Source organism: Podarcis filfolensis (assembly GCF_964270895.1).
Source record: "Podarcis filfolensis genome assembly, chromosome: 7".
NCBI lineage: Eukaryota > Metazoa > Chordata > Lepidosauria > Squamata > Lacertidae > Podarcis > Podarcis filfolensis.
In genome coordinates this window covers 24,631,649-24,651,917 of record NC_139603.1, presented here as the reverse complement: position 1 = coordinate 24,651,917, position 20,269 = coordinate 24,631,649, and the positions used below count along the sequence as shown (strand labels likewise).

General features: G+C 43.2%; 1 protein-coding gene across 12 annotated transcripts in view; it reads left to right on the top strand.

The window, feature by feature from the left end:
- PIGN (phosphatidylinositol glycan anchor biosynthesis class N) overlaps window positions 1-6,295 on the top strand; it is an 87,353-nt gene extending 81,058 nt beyond the window's left edge. For 9 of the 12 annotated variants that reach the window (XM_083623748.1, XM_083623755.1, XM_083623750.1 and 6 more), the window contains one exon: window positions 3,717-6,295. In XM_083623748.1, coding sequence (XP_083479874.1) covers window positions 3,717-3,840 — 124 coding nt within the window. In that variant the 3' untranslated portion in view covers window positions 3,841-6,295. The remainder of the gene's footprint in view (window positions 1-3,716) is intronic. The other 3 variants (XR_014550586.1, XR_014550587.1, XR_014550588.1) reach the window with 1 other exon arrangement.
- Window positions 6,296-20,269: the final 13,974 nt, after the last annotated feature.

Here is a 20,269-nt window from a genome sequence, read left to right as displayed (position 1 = left end):
CTTGCCCCCCCCCCAATTTCACTATTAATATACTTCTTCTTAATTGTATTTCAGTTCAACAATCACTTTTATAAAATACATATTTTGTTATGTGCAAATAGCTTTAGATACCTATTAGGGCCATAAATTACCATTACAGCAAATATTCAACACAAAAAACAGTGACAATTTGTTGTTGACAAAGGATAGCTGGACATATGTTGTTGTTGTTGTTGTTTAGTTGTTCAGTCGTGTCCGACTCTTCGTGACCCCATGGACCAGAGCACGCCAGGCACTCCTGTCTTCCACTGCCTCCCGCAGTTTGGTCAAACTCATGCTGGTAGCTTCGAGAACACTATCCAAAGGGCCCCAATACCATCAGTAGCTTAGGGCCTCATCAAACCTAAATCTGGCCCTATTTCCTATAGAAGTGGACACACATGTGGCTGCTAGCCTTTAAATACTAGTTTGGGCCTGTAGGATAAACCTACGGGGAAGTACCTTCCATGTCACCAGTGTGACATGTAAAATGTCCCAATTTGTGTGCTCTGTAGTACACAAGCATTGCAATGCCATCTCCAACAGCCTCTTACTTTCCCAACTTTGTGAGCCAGGTGTCCATTTTGTCTTTGGTGGGATGAAGGTGGCCATCTTGCATTGAATCCAAGTGAAATTCTCACTCCAGAAAGAGAGTCAGTGCCGAACTGACTGCATAATTCAAGCTTCTGGTTTCATGTGAATTAACAACCCTACTGAAGACTTAATATCTGAAAGTCTAAAATGGTGTTTCATTTGTATCTTTTGAATGAGGAATCCCGCAATGGGAATCGGAAGGTGTTTAAACTTCTAAGAAAGGTGGTTCTGTGATGCAGTAACCAGCCTTCTCAAATCCCACTGATGGTCATCATGCAGTCCTGACTTAATGTGAGCAACCTCAAAATCACGCTGGGTCCTTTGTCCCGGTTAGCAGCTCCATTTGCGAGCTTTAATTAGCATGAGGGTAATGTATTGTCCAGACTCTGTTAAGCAGCTATAGCTCACCTGTAGAACGAGTGCTTTGTACATATGCAGCCCAGATTCAATCCCTATTCTCTAATTATTTGCCATTCCAAATAGTTCTCTCCCTCTTTTAAGGTTCAGAATTGTTGCTCTCGGTAAAAGGGGGATACCGGCAATAGATTTTCACAAATTTAAAATTACCATTAACAGAAGAAACCTCTTCTTTCAATTCATTTGGGAGGCCCAAGATTCTTACAGTTTGGATCAGCGTAAAGTCTACAGGCGTCTTACTTTCGCTGCTAACGCCATCTCTCTTTGTAAAGACAGTTGGATAAATTGAACACTCGAATCTATAGCGCACCACAATTTCTCACAACCAGCGTGGCAGGTTTAACTAATTTTAATAGATGTTTGCTTCAGCTTGTGGTCCATCTCTGACATCCGTTGTCTTTGTAGCATTTCCTGCTACAGTTTTCAATTTTGTGTTCCGTTTTGGCAAATTTAGCCGTTAAGTACGATCGACTTGCATCCAGCGCTTGCAAAAAAAAGGAAAGCAGGTTTCACAACCAGTCTTTCCCTTTCCCTCTGCCTCCATGCAGCCACTTTTAATTTACAGAAAGCCTCTCCAGATGTGTCTATATGTGCTGATTAGCATGAGCTGTGTTGCCCAGTGCTAGGTGGAATAGCTTTAAATCAGATGGAGAGGTCTTTTCTGCAGTTCTGGAATAGAGTTCTAGACATAAGATGGAATGAACGAGAAAGGGTGGAGTTATTTAATTTATGATTTAAAGTAATAAACCTCAATTACTACTTTCTGGGTCCATTTCAATGCTAAACGCTGAATAATCAACACAGTCAATTACGAGTAGAATAGCTATTTGTTATTGGACTTGGGAGTCTCAGTGGTGTGCCTGGCATTTAACTGAATTCTCCTGAAGACAACAGATATTTTCCATTGACTGAGTAGATTCTCTAGAGCTGTGTAGTCTGAACTTCCAGCTCCATATGAGCGAACAAACTATGAAGTCATGAACTCCTTTTAATTATTCAAAGTAATTAAAATTTCATCCAAGTTCTCAAAGGATAAAAACACTAATTAGAATATTCATCAAAGGATCTGCATTTTTTAAAACAAACAAAAACACACACACCAAAAAAACAACAACCCTTGATTTGTAAATGTAAAGAGTTGTGCTTTCCCCCCGGTTGGTAGCTTTTGCTTTGGGGAGGTGATGAAGGCTAAGATGCAATTCTGAGGATAAAACTCCGTAGAAAGCTTTAAACAAAAATCCAGCAACAATTCTCTTTTAAGCCATGGCGGGGAAAAAGAATTCAGCCTAACCAGCTGGGTTGCAAGATTAGCTTTTTCTCCCAAGACAGGCTCATGTTATCAGTTTATTGTAAGCATTCCTGTGAACTGCAAAGTCCAAAGGGTGCTGACCAGGCTGTTCAAGCAATGCCTTCTGCACTTTGACAAACCAGGTTGAATATTATCAGCCTCTGAACTTGCACCTTCTCTGTGGAATTGGAGCGATGGCAGCAGCAGGTAGTGGCAGCAGCTAGCAGTTCGATGGGCTGTTTCTTTTTAGCTGTAACTGAGGGGAGGGAGGGAGCTCCATAGTTTTCTTAAGGAACAATGCGGCTCATCAGCTAAAAGTTCAGCTAGAGAGTTCTTCTCATGCCTGATTAGTTTGTCAGTGATCTGGATCAACTCTCATGAGGCCACCAAGTGTCCTAACTAATAATATTGGAGCTAATGTTCTTGTTTCATTCTGGTCAGTATTCCAATTTCTCCCATTTGTGACTATCTGCTTCAAGGAACTGTGTTTATTCCACATCTTAACCATTAGGTAATCTGCCTTGGCTTTAGGAGGACAGAGAACTGCTTAGAATCATATATTGGCGTTAATGTCCAAAACTGGTGTTGGCTTACTTTAGGGACTTGCCACTAATATATATAGGATCTAAACCTTTAGGCAGAAACCCATAGAATTGTGGAGTTGGAAGGAGAGTCATGTATTCCCACCTCCTGTGATTGAGGCATCTCAATGAAGTCACACATGACAGATGGCCATCCAATCTCTGCTTACAAACCACCAAGATCATTAAACTCTCACATGTTAATGGAGTGCACTTCCTTCTTGCCCAGAAAATAAGCTGTTGATACTTTTGTCTGTTGAATCAGAGTTGGAAAGCGTTATGTACTGAAGTTCTCACCCTGGGCCAGCAGGGGGATACTGTAGATAGTTTTCACTCAGGTCCACATATGCAAATAAGGGATTGAAAGTGACGTTCAGTGATTGGATAGTTACAGAAAATAGTTACAGTTGTGTTGTAGTGGAGCTCTATATAAGCAGGCTGGCTGAACCCTTCAGTTCAGTTCTGTTCTGGCCTGTGAATAAACAAGAGCTGTTTGAAGAATCGCTGTGTGGTCTGATATGTTCACCCGCAACTCAACAGAAAGGACCCTGAGGACCATCTTAGTCCAACCCCCTGTAATGCAGGAATATGCAGCTGTCCCGTACGGGGATCGAACCTGCAGCCTTGGTGTTATCAGCACCACGCTCTAGCCAACTGAGCTATCCAGGTAAAGTCTGTATTGCTATTGCTCATTATTGAACATCCTGTTTAGGAGAGCGACCAATATTGTGTCCCTCTAATGTTGTCGGTAAACTTTGTTTCCTCTTGTTGATTTAAAATCTGTTGCTGTCTCACCCATAATTTTCTCTCTGTTGCAGCATTAGCCATTACGTCGTTGCAATGTCTTTCACCATCTTCCTGCTGCTTTTGAGTGGAGTGGCTCAGCTGCTCACTACGAAGAGACTAGCACTTTGGGAAGAAGCGAAGCACCATTCCTTGTGACGAATGGGGTGGAGAGGTCCGTGTCATTGGAAACTGCAACCTCCCTGAGTGACAGGTGGAGTTATGAGACTGGCTGCCAGAAACAGTGAAAGAACTCGATGCCACAGGCAACAGCGCCTCAACCAACTCTTTGGAATTGTACCTTGTCTCCCTCCCCTCCCCCCTCCCATTTAAAAGAAGAGGGAAAGAGACACAGCCACAAGTCTCTTGCCAAAAACTGAATACGTGGTCCGCTTCAGTGTTGGAAGATGGGTGCTGTTTATGAATTTTCCAGAGAGATTCAAATGGGTGACAAGGAAATAAACTGGCTCTGTAACTAGGCCCAAAAGGCATACGAGAGCAATCCCAAGGCCTACAGAATATTGCCCTTTGCTTCTGGACCAAATCTTGGACTGGTCAGCATGCTTTGAAATTTTTTTGGTGGCTATTTCTCACTTTGTGATGTTTTAAGATCAAATTTAGAGGCTTGTGTATAATGGGAGGAAACTAAAACTTGAATTTTGCTACCTTTTAAAAAAACACACCCAAAAGCATATGGGTTGTATGTGCGAGTGAGAGATGAATTAATTCCTGTTTTAAAAGAAGATGCTGCAGATTACTTTTTCTATGATTAATTTTATAGGATGCACTTGAAAAGAACTCTCTCTGTCCACTCAAACTGAATCTTAAATAAAAGGAGGAGGAACTACAACGACAAAAGAGAGATTTCATTTGTCATAATCTCAGCAACAGTCCTGTGAGCCAAGTTAGGCTGAAGGACAGTGACTTGCCTAAAGCCAACTTAAGGAGCTGCAGATCTGAGCAGAGATTGAAACCCAGCCCCTCCCCCCCCCATTCAAGCTCTGTTCAATACACTGAGACAACATGTGCCCTCTTAAGTAGAACTGGCAAGCTGTTAAAGCTCCAGAGAACGAAAAGCTTTTGCATTTGGAATCCCACTTCACTTGGTAACCAAACCTAGGAAGCCGTATCGCATACTGGAATTCACAATGCCAGCAGGCTGAGAAATGGTATATATTTTGCACCTAATGCTTTCATGGGTAGCTGCTCAGATAAACACTTTGCCATCAGCTCATACACAATGCACCCTTTGGACAATAGGAGGCTTTTTGTGCCTCAGCTCAACTTGCTCTTATTTTAGTGCAGGTTGGCATGATCCTATACCTGAATATTCAGAAGTAAGCCCTCATTGAGTTCAATGGGACTTGCTTGCAGACAAGTGGGTGTTGCAGTAGGAGTCTTAGAACGCATCTGTACAGTAGTACCTCGGGTTAAGTACTTAATTCGTTCCGGAGGTCCGTTCTTAACCTGAAACTGTTCTTAACCTGAAGCACCACTTTAGCTAATGGGGCCTCCTGCTGCCGCCGCACCGCCGGAGCACGATTTCTGTTCTCATCCTGAAGCAAAGTTCTTAACCTGAAGCACTATTTCTGGGTTAGCGGAGTCTGTAACCTGAAGCCTATGTAACCTGAAGTGTATGTAACCCGAGGTACCACTGTATTAGGTTATCTTGCTTTCTGTGTCTAGACCTGTTTGCTTTTGCTGTGATGAACGAGTTGTGGGTATTGTTATTTAATTTCTGTGTTGCTTAAAGCCAAAATAGCCATTTACCAACCACAGTGGTACCTCTAGATACGCACACCTCTGGTTGCGTATCTTTCAGGATGTGAACTCAGCAAACCCAGAAGTATTTTTCTGGGTTTCGCGCCACGCACATACGCAGAAGCAGCACCTCTGGTTGCGAATTCCTTGGGATGCAGCCAGAGCTCCGGAACGGATCCCGTTCACAACCGGAGATACCACTGTATAAAAATCCCGAATCAGAATGCACAATAAAACAATCCGATTTAAGACACAGCTATTAAAATGAACAGGTGGCCCAAGTTCAAGTGATCAAAGGAATGCCTCTATTGTATGATTTCAATCTGTCTTGGACACACGATATATGGAAATACTGTTTGTATTATAAGTGGACGTTTGCCTAACCAATCACAGCAGATGGCAGAGTCATCTGTAGGAATAGAGACTGTAGGAATAGTAGCCTGCCATAGCTCTGAGAAAGAAAGTACATATAAAATCCATGAAACATGCACGCCATGCCGGCTGCCAGTATTGGAGCGTGCCAGCAAGGGATTCATCCTGTACTGCTTTAGCCCCTTGGCTCTGTGGCATTAAAGCCATGTCACTACAGCTGTGGAACCCAGTCATCCCAGTAGAAATGTTAGCGCTGCAAAACTGGATGCAGACATCCATCTGCTTGTCAGTTACCATCAATCACTTTATCATGGGAGAGCAATCATTGCTATGTTATTTAAGCCGCTGAACAGCAATGAAGCAGTTGGAACAAAGTCTTCTAAAATGGTGGCTGCTAACTCATCTCTCCAGTTAACACTTGATACCAAGCTGCAGAATACCTTAAGCTATTCAAAATTATAATAAAGCAATTGATGTGTTTGAATACCGGCATTATGAGTGTCCTTGGGCGGATCGACACTCGTCATTTGTAACATTAAAAATACGTTATTAAAATGTGACACCAGAGGGTGCTGCAGAGCAGTGAGCCACCGGCAATGGAAAACTGCCATTAAACGTTCTAAACGTTATTCAATATAATGTTCTATAAGATCGGTATAGATCCAGCCCTGAATAGTAGGACCCTGAATAGATAGGACCCAGAAGAAGATCCTATTTCCTACCTAAAATATAATTTTTTTTCCTGTAATTGTGTGTGTTTGTCCTAACCATTTGGATTCCTGGCAAAGTTGTATGGAGGAAACTAGTGTATGAAAAATAATAATCCAAAATAGGGGAAGGGCTTTTTTTGAGCCAGAACACACCAAAACTCAGTTCCAGCACCTCTCGGGTGGGCGCCATTGCCGTTACAAGAAAACATGGCAAGTTCCAGCACCTCTTTTTCTAGAAAAATAATACTGGCTACATAAGAGGTTTGACATGAACAATGACATTGATGCATCTCTTCCTATTGGCTTTAACCATGCATTGGGAAAGATGGTTTTGGTTTCCACCCTGTTTCGCCTCCACTCCTGTGATATGCCCTGATAAGATTAATTTCCTAATTCCATTGGCTTTGTTCTTAGTTGGGCTGCAAGACCAGTGACCTTAGCTGACTCCCTCTTGACCGCTTTATTAACTCTGTTACTAGCAAACACCCTCTCCAGAGCTATTTTACATGTCCCCTATGGAAAGCCAGACTGGCTATGCTATTCCTGGATTTCCTCGGGGTGGGAGCAGGCAGAAATCTTTGGGCTGCCTGTTTGAATTTTCTCCAGCGCTGGAAGCTGGCAGAATTCTGCCAGTTAAGCAGTCTTATTTGATTGTGTTGTGGGATTATGTGCCTCTTTGTTCTGCACGTAAACAAGCTCCAAACACAATATTCTTTAATCCAAGGCCAAGGCAATTATTGGAGAAAGTTGGAAAGCACAGGGAAGCCAGGTCCCTCGTTCTCCGTCTTTCACAGGGAGTGGATAAGCATCCTATCAAGTTGGGCCGCCTTAATTGTGGTTGTGAAGCTCAGAAAAGCGCCGGAGCTGTTTGCATGGACATGTGCATGAAAACCTCTCAAAACCAAATCTTGCAGAAAGCTAATCTCATTAGCATCCACCACTTTGTAAATCCATCATTCAAGAGCTGCAGGCGATCCATTGGTAGCCTGATCAACAGAACATTTATGTTGCCATTTGGGAAGGGAAGAGGGGCTATTGGTTTGGTCTGGGTCTTGTTCTTATTGTTGATTTTTCAGCTGTTCTTCCTTCAGTGATCCTGTTCCACGCAGAGGGTCCGTGGTAGACAAACCAGTGCCAGAAGTTGCTGAACTGCAATTCCCATCATCCCTGACCATTGCGTTCCACAGGGTGGGTGCCACAGCCGAGAAGGCCCTCTGCCTGGTTCCCTGTAACTTCACTTTTTGCAGTCAGGTGTCCCGAATCCCTGGCCTACCTGGCAGCAAGTCAGTATGCCAAGTCTGAAGTCCAGCAGTCAGGATACAGTTCAGGGGTCAAACCCAAAACACAGTCTGTAGAGGTCTAGTAGCATCCAAATCAAGATCTGTCAACTTGGGCAGTTGAGCAAACCCAGCACCTCAGCTCTGCTGACCTTTTGCACTTTGCCTGCTGATTGCAGCCCCTGAGCTTGATGAGGCAGGTGACCTTCACCTGTTCCAGCTGAGGAATCACAACCTTCTTCCAGAGCTAGCGAGCCTCACCTGGCCAGCCAGCGAGCTGGTCTGTGGGCCCTTGCCTGCCTCAGCTTGCTAGAGCGCCTTTCCTGCAGCTCCCTCTGCCCCAGAGCCTGCTGTGTCCATGGGGACAGGGGCCATCTGGTGATGGGTCCTGCTGCTCTCGTTCCTGTGCGCTGACCTCTATCTCTTCACCATTCTCTGTCAGTGAGTACTTTCTTCCCTATCCCCTGCTTGCCCCGGTGTGTCCCGGCTACACCTCTCACCAGCATCATCTTCCTCCTCCCCACCGTCCTGCCAGTTCATGATATGAGGGAATTGCCAGAAGGTCCTCAGAGCTGGACCTCGGTTTGGGCTGATGGGGGTGGAGACACTCCTTCAGGTATACAGGGCCAAAGCCATTTAGGGCTTCAAAAGTCAGCACCAAAACTTTGAATTGTGGCTAGGAACATACTCGGAGCTAGTGTAGATCATTCAGGTGTTAAATGGTAGCAAAGTTCCATAGTAAGTAGGAAGACTTAAGTTAGTAATGACAATTTTGCCCTTTCTTTTGAGGGAAACTTGGTGGCAAGTAATTTCAGGTAGGGCAGATCCTTTAAGTCAGGGATGACCAAACTTGGCCCTCCTGATGTTTGGGGACTACAACTCCCATCATCCCTGACCCCTGGTTCTGTTAGCTAGGGGTGATGGGCATTGTAGTCCCAAAACAGCTGGAGGGTCAAGTTTGGCTAACACTGCTTTAAGTTGTTGAACTGGGCCCTGTTTTTAAAAGCACCAAAACAAACCCAGCCCTGTAACAGCCGAGCCAAGCTTGGCAGGCTGAATTCTAAGTAAATAAAGTAGGAGGAATACTTGGAGCTATTAAGCAGGTCTTTTGTGTTTATGTTAGAGGAAGCGTTGTTGAGATGTTATGCTTACACAGAAAGTACGGTCCATGGGGAAAATAAGGGGAGTGTTGCACAAACAGTGTTTCTTCCACAGAGAGCAGCATATAAACCATGGGCAGGGAAACATGGGCCCTCTCCTGGAAAACAGGGTCATATTTACCAACTTTTAGTGAAAGTGGTTCGTCACTCTAAAAATGTTCATAGCTGATGCTCTCTGCATCATCACCAGCTTGCGATAATTAATTTGGATAATCACCCCATTGGTGAAATCAATTTCTCTCATCATTGTTAGTGCCATTGGGGTATCCACAACAACTATTGTGGTAAGTGGGCTTACATGGGTCTGAAATTCTGCGGTGTTGAAAATTGCAGCTGAATGATTTGGCCAGGTAGATGGGAGTTTTGCGGCCCGGTCCTAGCCATTTCTGTTGATTCTGGCAGGACAGCTTTCAAGCATGCATGCTTCGGACTGCAGGAAATGCAAGATACTAGTAATAGTATTTGTTCATAGGTTCCTGGTGGTGTTAGTATTTACAGCGTCTGTTCAGTATATGTTCTGCTAAATGCATAGCTTGCAGGTGCCACCATCAGTTTTTTCTTTAACTACAGGCACAGAGGAGTCTCAGGTCTTATTGAAACTGCAGCACGTTTTCAGCTCTGATATTGATATTATCTCTCTCTCTCTCTCTCTCTCTCTCTCTCTCTCTCTCTCTCACACACACACACACACACACACACACACCGCTCCCCAGTGTGTGGTAGTCCATCAGGACAACCAAGGCTCAGCCCTACCAAGTGAAATGTCCAGCAATTTTATTATTATTATTATTAAAAGGCTTCCCTCAAATCTCAAAGCCACACTCTTTTCTCTGCGTCACAAAATCCTTCCACAACCCATTTCAATGTAGAGAGTTCTGGATACTTTTCTGCCAATCTCCCTTTCTTTGACCAATCGGCTCTTGGCACCGCTCAGCCAGTCTGATTGTTCCTGACAGGAGATCCCATTCTTCTGTCTACAGGAAGAAAAATTGATTTTTCTCTTACTGAGTCTACTAGCTATTTGCCCTGACTGCTCTTCACCCCTGTCCCCACCCATTGTCATTACCTGACCCCACTTAGGATATATCTGAGGTTAACTTGCCTACTTGTTTGTTTATTTTTTAAAAAGTTTTTATTAAATATTTTCTTGGATTACAAACGTACGTACATCGTTTCTGTTTTCAGATTATAAAAGTCCTTTCTACAGCTCAGTTTCATTCTTTTACGTAGTCTGTGTGAAAGGTTTTTGTGTCGGTGTCACATGGGTAGGTTCTCTTTCTATTAATTTTTTTAGTTTTCATTGATGGTGAGAGAAATTTCAGGGGGCAGGGCATGGTTGGTTATCTATAGTGGACTGCAGTGAGTTTTGTTTGTGTGTAGGAGGGAGAGGTCTGTTGTTGCGTCAACTTAGCCATATTGATTTGTACTCTATCGGTGGGTTGTTGTCTTGGTGGGCTATGTGTATGTAATAAAGGGGAGCTACACCGGGGTGAAGGCGTCCTCTTTTATTTGTCCCTGTGCTGGTTTCAGTTTGTGAGTTAGCTTTTCTAGCAATGCTGTTTCCAATACACTTTTGTACCAGTGGTCCATGTTCACTCCTTCCAGGTCCCTCCTATGTCTAGTTATGATGCTCCTGGCTGCTGAGAGTAGAGACTCAGCTACATTGGTAAGGAAACAATGATTTGGATGCTCTATAAACATGTAACACCAGATGGCATCAGAGAGCAGGAAATTTTAAAAACGCGATTTTCCATATAGATTTTTTCTTTTGTTATAGCAATCTAATTTCTTAATTTCTGACTTCTTTATAGCATTGTTGTTGTCTTTCCTGTGTCTGGATCCTCCCTAGGTGGGTTATAAGTTCTTTGTAGTGTGAGTGTGCATTATTGCCTTGTAAAATATTCCATAGGGCCAATTCTGGGGTGGCTTCTACTTGATTTGCCCTGGGAGCTGTTCGGAGCACGCTCAGAGCTGTTTTCCTTTAAAGCCACACCTCCACACAGCTCAAAGCAAGTTCTTTCCAGGCAGACGGGAGAAGGGAATGCTTGGTAGTTTGACACTCCATGTGGTAAAGTTGTTCCATGTGTTTTCACCAGGGCAGGCATGTTTGCTTATTTACCTGTAGTCCCAAGCAGATCAAGCTGGCATTCACACTTCTCCTCCTCTCTGTGAGGTTGGCTGTGCTGAGAGATGGGGACTAGCCAGGGTCAGCTGGTGTGTTTCATGACAAAGTGAGAATTTGAACCCGGATCTCTGCAGTCCTAGTCTCATACTCTTATCACTACACTGTATACCACACTGCTGGTAAGTTTCCGCACTGTGCTGCAAGATAATAGTTTGCTAAGGAAATGGAATTGGGCAAGAAATGGTCAGTTTGTCGACGTTTTGTTTTATTTATGTATGTTGTTTTGTCATTAGCCAAAAGCCTGCGATTCCTGAAATTTAGTGACAACTTCCAAGATATTAAGAATTACCATTAAACGCCAGCATCTGCCGAGTTTTACTGTAATAGTTTTGTCTTTATCGTAACTACATATATAAATATGTATCAAAGTGGAGATGTCTAAAATTGGCTGCAGTGGCATGGAAACTATTTTGTTTAGCTTAGGTTTGGACTACTATAAACATATTGCTCGCTTTAAGAAAGATATCTCAGCTAAAGATTTGGGGGAGCAACTGACCTTCTGTTTGATGTTTCCTGCCACGACCACAAACACAAATACATTGCACTAAGTTTTCAGAAGCTCAACAGAAGCCCTGAATCCTTCAACCTCGGGTTAAGAACTTTGCTTCAGGATGAGAACAGAAATCGCGCAATGGCGGCAGTGGGAGGGAGGCCCCATTAGCTAAAGTGCTGCTTCAGGTTAAGAACAGTTTCAGGTTAAGAACGGACCTCCGGAACGAATTAAGTACTTAACCCAAGGTACCACTGTATTTGCCTCAGCACTGGTTATATTCTACCAGAGACGTAGTGGCTTGTTTTACTTTGTAGCAAAGGGAATTAAATTTGTTTGGGGGGTGAGATGAAAACCAAATGAGTACAGTATGTTTCATTCTTCCCTGTAAAGGGTTGTGTAGCCAGGGGAATTCTGTGCCCTAGCTCAGGTCTCCAGAAGAAAACCCTATATCCTCCCCTTTTTGTAAGTGCTTGCCAAAGTACTTGTTAGGCTTCAGGGACTTGGCTTTCTCCCCGCCCCACCCCACTTTGGCAGTAGATAAGCAGAACAAGCGAAAGGAGTCTCTTACCAGTTAGAAATTTTTAATGATCACAGCAAAAGAACAAAGAATCCATTTCTAGGAATGAAGGTGCTCCCAATTAAGGATTCCACCCACTTCCCCCCAGTCATCCACGTCACTTCCGCGTCTCGCAACCTGATCTCGAAACCATTGTGCTTTCTGTGCAGCCACCTTATCTGTTCTCCTTGACCTTGGGCTGAGCGGATGGACGCTTTCCAGCGAAAGGGAGTCTGTTAGCTATCTCTCCCCCAGTTCTTCATCTCCTAGCTGCTCACCACCCAGTTCTTCCCAACTTCTGTCTTTTGAACTGTGTCCCTCTGCAAACCACTGCTCCAAATCTATACTGTCCTCCTGCTCCTAGGATGATTTAGGATTCTGATCAGGAGCAAGGGGAGGGGCAGGCTCCTACCATTCCTCCTCAGTGCAGCCCTCCCCAGCATGGCCCCTGGCAGTAGTAGTAGTAGTAGTAGTAGTAATAATAATAATAATAATAATAATAATAATAATAATAATAATAATTTATATCCCACCCTCCCCAGCCGAAGCCGGGCTCAGGGCGGCTAACAACAATAAAATAGTACAACATTCTAAAATCATTCATTATAAAATTAATTCAAATCAAATTGATGGCAACCATTGGGCTAGAGATTCTGTGAAGATTGCCAAAGGAGGGAGTCAGGCTGTGCCCTGACCAAAGGCCTGGTGGAACAGCTCTGTCTTGCAGTACTGCAGGACCGACAAAGGGGGAGAATGCCCCCGAGTCTAACCAGACCAAAAATAGGACAAGCCAGAGGACAAGAAGAACGGAGAGGTTTCCTGCAAATTCCACAGATGAAGAGTACACTACCCAAAGGCCCCTGGACTTATTTCCCTCCAGCAAATGTTAAGGCTGATTTTCCACCAAAGTAGTGCTTATGAAGATTTGGAAGGAACTCAGGGTTCCACTCAAAGAAAAAGTAGCTGGTGTTGGGAAGAGGATGAATGAGGTTACAAAAATGGCGCCAGCAGCCATGGATCAATGTACCTCCAACTTGAAGACTCTGAAATGAGTGCAGAAATGAAATCTTCCATCTAGTAGAATTGCCTTGGTCATCTTCCCTCTGGAAATGCCCCCTGAACTGTTTGGTTTTTTAAAAAATTATCCTCAGATACCTACCCTAGGAGTATGATGTTCCCACCCTGCCTTCGTGAAGGTGAACATTTGCAGGTAAATGATGGCAAGAGGGTTGAAACTGGATGGTGATTTCATGGCTTTTGAGTTTTATCAATAAAATGTCTGGCAGGACTCTGTCCAATGACTTTCTCTGTGTATTTACTAGGATGCCTTGGTAAATATTGATATGTACCAATACAGTAGTGCAGCATGGATCAAATTAGCACCTGTTTGGCAAAGCAGGTCTTTAGAGCGAGGTAAAATACATCCCAGCGTTAGAAATAGACCCAAGATGGCGCTTGTGCTGCTCTTTCACTTTTCCAGTCGTACTTGGATTTTATGTGATCAGCACAGCAGAGCAGTGACTCTTAGCCAATTATTATATGGATCCAATCATATTAATTCAACAAAACTCTCCTCTGAGGCTGCCTTGCATGGCTTTATGTTTTCAGATGTCGAGTAAGGCTTTGTGGAAGAAGGAGAGCCTTAATCAATCTCAATAGAGAAGAAAAAATGTTTTAAAATATGAAAGAACAAGGATTTATTTTCCAGTAAATCATATCAGGCCTCATTCAGTTCCCAGCAGATTATCCTCACCTCAGTAAAATGTGACTGAACCCCTTTATCAGTATTGATCTGTTTAGGAATGGTCTGGAATGTTTCCTAGCATCTAGCAGAGATTAATTCTATTATCTGGTGTGAATACAGATAGCTGCTTCCTCCTACATTGAAGCTTCATTATGCCAGTGTGGTGTAATTCTCCTTACTAGTTTACTCTGGAGTAGCTTAGTCATCTGCAGCATCCTGTGAACTTGTACAGGTCGTCTGTATTCACCCAAGACTCCCCTAGACAAGCAATTTAGTGAGCATCTGTTCTGATTTCCTTGCACAAAGCTTATATGGATGTTAAGACTACGTATGGTCATTTTGAATTTGATTGCAGGGAATTTCCTGACAATGAGCATTCACCTTGATTTGCTTGCGTCTTCCTGTTAATCATTAGCGCTTACCCATGTTTTTCAGTGCATTTCCCCATCACTTTCTTAACAATGGTGTAAAAATTGGGGTTTGGCTTTTGCTGCCCAGCTCTCCATGGGACTCTGGGTCACCTAAGTCCATGATCAGTAGGAGAAGAATGGATGGAGGCAGGATCCAGTGGAAAGCAAGGCAGATCTTTATTTTCTGTTGCAACAGAGTTCCCTCCCCTCCTTGCAAGGAGGTAGGAGAGACCCTGAACAAAGGTACGCAAGTCCTTTTGAAAGACTTTTGAAATTGCCCCCACCCTATAGTCGATCCCAAAAACATCATACATACTTCACAGGAGGTGGTCTCCCATTGATATTTGGGCATGAGGCTTCTCTCCTGTCTGCCAGGATATATGATAATTATTTTCTGGGTAGCCAGGTTATTCTTTTGAGATGGTAAATATTTAAGTTGTCAATAGGTGTTAGTTTGTAAAAAACTAAACAGAAACTTGCCAGACTGGGTTTGCAAGGAGGGGTTCAAGCCCCTACATCCCAAGTTAACGGAATTTGCAAAGGAAATGGGTAAGCTGCAGAGGAATATTTGAGGTCATTTTGGGAGAGTCAAAATGGATTTTGGGGATTGTTACGTGTGCTAAAATAAAGTGTAAATTCTCTCAAGGAATTTTCCTGTGTATGCGCCCTAACTTTTACAACAACGACAAAATATCTCTTTAGTTAGTTAGTTTTAAAAGTGGATTTGTTGTGCCAGCATGACAACGCAAACTGTGCTAGCCCAAATTTCCAGCATCCCTCCCACAAAATACTGACAGTTCGTAGGTGATGCCAGACAGCTCACCAAATGTTATCATGCACACCGTGACAACTTGCCACGTAGTAAGTGGTCATTTTTAGCTATCCAATAATTTTTTAAAAATAAGATAATGGAAATGGCAACCCCAGATTACCATTTGTGATATAGGATGGCACTTTTACATCCATGAGCAGCACCAAGTTCATAAAAAACTGCTGTGTGAAAGTGTCCTAAATTACCGTACTTCCCAATATAATCAACATGCTCTCGTGCATTATGGGTGGGAACTGGAAGTCTGCTTCCTAGAATACTGGCTACCAAGTCACATTCTAGATTCTTGTATTAATTTACAAGGCCTTTAACATCTTGGACACCTCAGGGACTGCTGGATCTCTTATATCCCTGTTCAACCACTGAGGTATTTGGGGCAGCCACTGTTAGTCAGGGCCGGCCCACCCATGAGGCAACGTGAGGTGACTGTCTCGGGTGGCAGGATTTGCAGGCGAAGCAGATCAGGCCCTCCAAGGAATTGTTACGGAAATTACGGGGGGGGGGCACATCTTTAAAGTCGTCAAATGTTACAAATATTATGCATAAATGTATCCTTTCGACTTGACAGCTCAGGGAAGTTACCTAGTTTTAAAAATCATATAAAATCAACTCGTTTGCCAGTTTCCTTCATTCCACCGCCAATTTGCTTCATTGGTCAAGGACTTGGAAACCACTTGGTCCCCGCCATAATCCCTCAAGTGGGAGGTCACATACTCACAGGAAGGTACTCATAAGTGTCAATCGTTGGGCAGAGGCACTCCTCTGGACTTGCCCAGGTGGCAGACTATGCAAACCAAAGTTCTATTGTCCCTTTGTAGTAGGTGCTTAGCATGTACTTCCCAATACATATCCTGTATTGGCCTGTATGTGTTGCCCCAACACATTCCTCCTATGTTAATCACTATAACCCTCCCCTTTTCTGATGAAGCAATGGTGTAGTGATGATGCTTAATGAACTATATGCTGGGATAAGATAGAAACTTTTAAAAGTCCTTGTCACCCCATCCTCAGGGTTCAAAATTCCTCTTTGAACCTGTTGCGCAATAAACTTTGGTCTACAGCTATTTGCTCCGGTTGGTGGCTGGACTCCTTCCTTTATTCCGCAGGCTTCCTTTATTCCGACGAGCTGGGTGACTGAGCAGCCTCGCACCTAGATTTTTCCCTAACAGAATGCATTACCCACTTCTGTGTTTGGCTCCTTGGAAGCCACACCTACCCCTTCTCCCTGCTACCTCTACAGGTGCCATTAATTTCAAGTGCAGAAAGTTAAGCTGGTGTGAAAAGTAGTACAGTAGTACTTAAAACATGCTTCCCTTCGGCTGCATCGTTCTCAGCATTAGGCATTCTCAAATTTTTAAACTTCACTGTTAAGGAGAGAGATTATTTTGCAGGGGCTAACCAGAGGAAAGAAAGAGCACGTAGATGACCGAAAATGATGACTCAGGCGGTGAGTGAAAAGATAGATGGGGGGAGTTAAAACGGGGAAGAAATGTGGGCTACAAGAGTGGGAGGAAATGACAGCTTGGGATGTAAGTGGATGAGAGCAGTACAGAGCCTTGAAGGTAAAGGGCAAGATATTTGAACTGCATGCAAACAGTGAGAGCAAACAAGGACAGGAATTCACAGGCAGGTCGGGAACAATGGAGAGAGGCAAATTAGTATGGTGCCTTGAGTTTTTGGCAAGGCTGGAGTGAAATTAGAGAGAGGTTTCTGCGCCATATACATATGTCTAATATAATATGTTTATTAACAAACTACAGTTCCCACGATTCTTGGGGGACAGCCATAATGGTTAAAGGTAAAGGGACCCCTGACCGTTAGGTCCAGTCGTGACCGACTCTGGGGTTGCGACGCTCATCTCGCTTTATTGGCCGAGGGAGCCGGCGTACAGCTTCTGGGTCATGTGGCCAGCATGACTAAGCCGCTTCTGGCGAACCAGAGCAGCGCACGGAAACACCGTTTACCTTCCCACTGGAGCGGTACCTATTTATCTACTTGCACTTTTTGGCGTGCTTTCGAACTGCTAGGTGGGCAGGAGCTGGGACCGAACAATGGGAGCTCACCCCGTTGTGGGGATTCGAACCACCAACCTTCTGATCGGCAAGTCCTAGGCTCTGTGGTTTAACTCACAGTGCCACCCGTGTCCCGTGTAAGCAATATAGTCAGTGCTATTTTTCTAGAAAAAGAGAGCTCACCACGAACACCTCCCTCGTTCTCTTAGAACCTCTCACCTGAGAGGTAATGGAACTGAGTTCCAGCGAGTTCCAGCTGGAAAAAAAGCCCTGAATATAATGAAATATGCCTCTTCTTGTTATTCCTTTTTTTCTGACCAAGAAACAGAACACAGAGTGGGACTAACAGGCAAAAGTGACTGCTCTCTTATTTAATGTAGATAGGTCAATTCCAACTCTTTGATGATGTTGGTGCCTAATCTATGGAAGGTTTTCAGAACATACCATAATTGTAAGTGATGTGAACTTGTCAAAAGATGAGATTACTTAAAACCAATCTGAACACCTGGGGATTAATTGAATACTAAGAAGGAAATACGATACAGTTGGAAACAGAGACTAATTAAATACTGATATTTATTGATGATGGTTATAACTATTGAGAATGGGTGTGATCCAATATAGACATTGGCTTGTGTAGTGGGGCTTCTCCTTCTGCTAATCCCTCATGCAGCCCCCTTTGCAACCCAAATTATTTTAGGAATGTGCAGAGGGGCTCAAAGGGGAGATGAGATACAGGATGTCCTGTTGCCCAAGGAGATTTCCGTTGTCCAAGGGGGTGGACATCATTGGGTGTCAGCCAGTTATTCTAACTAATAGTTTATCAGGATTATTATAATACACACAAAAAACCCAGGAAGCATCCAGTGGACATGACAAAAAATGAGAAGCCAACTCAAAGATCAGCATTATTGTGAACCATCAACAGCACAGCCTTCCTGTACAGATGAATTCAGAAATAAGTCAAATTAAATTCAGTGGGACTTACTCTCCAGTAGATGTGTGTATAGAGTTGTGGCCTAACCTAATAAAAAAAGACATCTGGTAATGGAAAACACCGAGAAGGTAATTAATCAAAATGAGTGCTCTGACAGAAATTAATATTAATTTCCCAATCATTACCAACCTGTATATTTAAGAAAAAAATAGATGAGTGATGGAGAAGTATAATAATGTCCACATAAAACAAAAGGCAAGAATTAGCTCAAGGCAGTGTAAAAATAATTCAGGCCAACCTTGTATATGACTTTTCATGGTACTAAAGGTTGGTGGACTAGTTTAAAACCTCTAATATGTGTTGTTGTACTAATAAAGCATGTTTATAATAAGATTCCCTTAGGTGCTCTTCGATTAAGGAAGTAAGAAAATCCCCAGAATAAATTTGGAAAATATAGTGCTATGAGTTTGTGGGTGCCAGACTTCTCTAAATTCCTGGATCCAGTAAGCGTTAGAATTTAATCAAGGCTTGGGGTGTTAAGATGAGTGCTAGACACTTCCTATTCCTGGATTTGGCAAGTGTTAAAAGCTAATCAAGTCAGACTAACCTCCTGGGTGATGGGCCAGTAAGAGGACAAAGCATAAAGGGCTTGAGCGAGAGAGCAAGTGGATGGGAGTTATTTGTCCAAGAAGGAAGGCAGCAGACTAGAAGTAACAGAAGCAGAGGAATGTTTGATGTCTGTTTGAATCCAAGGCTGTGGTTATGGGAGAAGCAAGACCCCTTTGGAGTGTTGATGCTCTGAACCTCTCCATCATAGGTTCAGGTTGTATTTATGTGTAAATTAACCATATATCATAAAGACACTGCAGTCTCCTCTGTGCCTTGTGCCCAAAGGAAATACAAACTATTCCTGTGGAATCTTGCAGAGCTCGGAGATTGGGGTGGCATGCAAAACAACAAAACATCAAAACAGCACAAGAATTGTAGCTTGCCAGACATGGCAATCCCTCCTCTCCTCTTCCGTGTGATGTCTGGGAGTTCTCCTGGACCCCCCAAAAACACCCAATTTTAGGGGCTCAGGGGGAGAGAGGAGGGGAAAGTCCTTACTGATGGCCGTCATGAGGTGAATCCCACACATGGTTTCTATACTGAAGGCTTGGTATTTGTGTAAGAAAAGCATGAGCTCACAATAATGAGTGTCTTGTATGAGCCGTGTTTTTAAACTTACAAAGTAAACAGTCGATTTTTACTATTGGCAGGAAGGTTCAGATCTTGCTGATGAAAGCAATGTGCCAATATCTTATAAATAAAATTAAAACTTTGATTTGATTTGAGCATGCCCATTTAAAACTCTCCTCATGAAGATTTTGAGGACAAAGCATATATGGTCCGATCAGATATATATTGAGGAAATAACAGAAGTGAAAGATGAGAACCGTAAATGTCAGTATTATATGAAATGTCACTGGAAATTGAAAGTAATGGAATGTATCTGATATAGAAAGATGAAGGCAAGATATGTGGTGCAATCATATGTCTGCTTATGTGGAAATAAGCCAAGCTATATTCACCAGAGCTTATTCCTAAATAAGTATGCAAAGGAACGCATAATAGAAAATTCTCAGCGGTAGAACAGACCATTGCTGTGTATGGAAATACTTGAGAATTGCTTCAAGCTCAACAACCTTGGGCACTTTGTGTCTGTTGCTATTTTTGTGGGAGATTTAATGTGTCACACCGGCAAATTCAGGTTGTACAGTCGGCTCTCAACTTACGCATGTTTAACATATTTTCTCCAAATTCAATCGCCTCTGAGAGTAGGTTTAACTCTCAAGATTCCCTCAGGAATCGACAACCCTCCAGTCCACTCTACTGGAATTTGGTTGTCAAAGGCCACACGAATAACCTTTTTGTTACCTAACCTAAAATTAGTAACACAATCGAAAGAGCGAGAATTGATGCCAAAACAGTAATTATTCAGCTAATAATAAATAGATGCCATGACTGTTATAAAACTCGCTGTGTGCAGCCCTCCTGTTTGAGCCACTCTCTTTACAGCAGAGGGCTGGAGGGTTAGCAGCTGGAGACTAGCTTCAGTTGCATGTGTACAAATTTATTAGCAGCATTAAAATTCAGTGAATC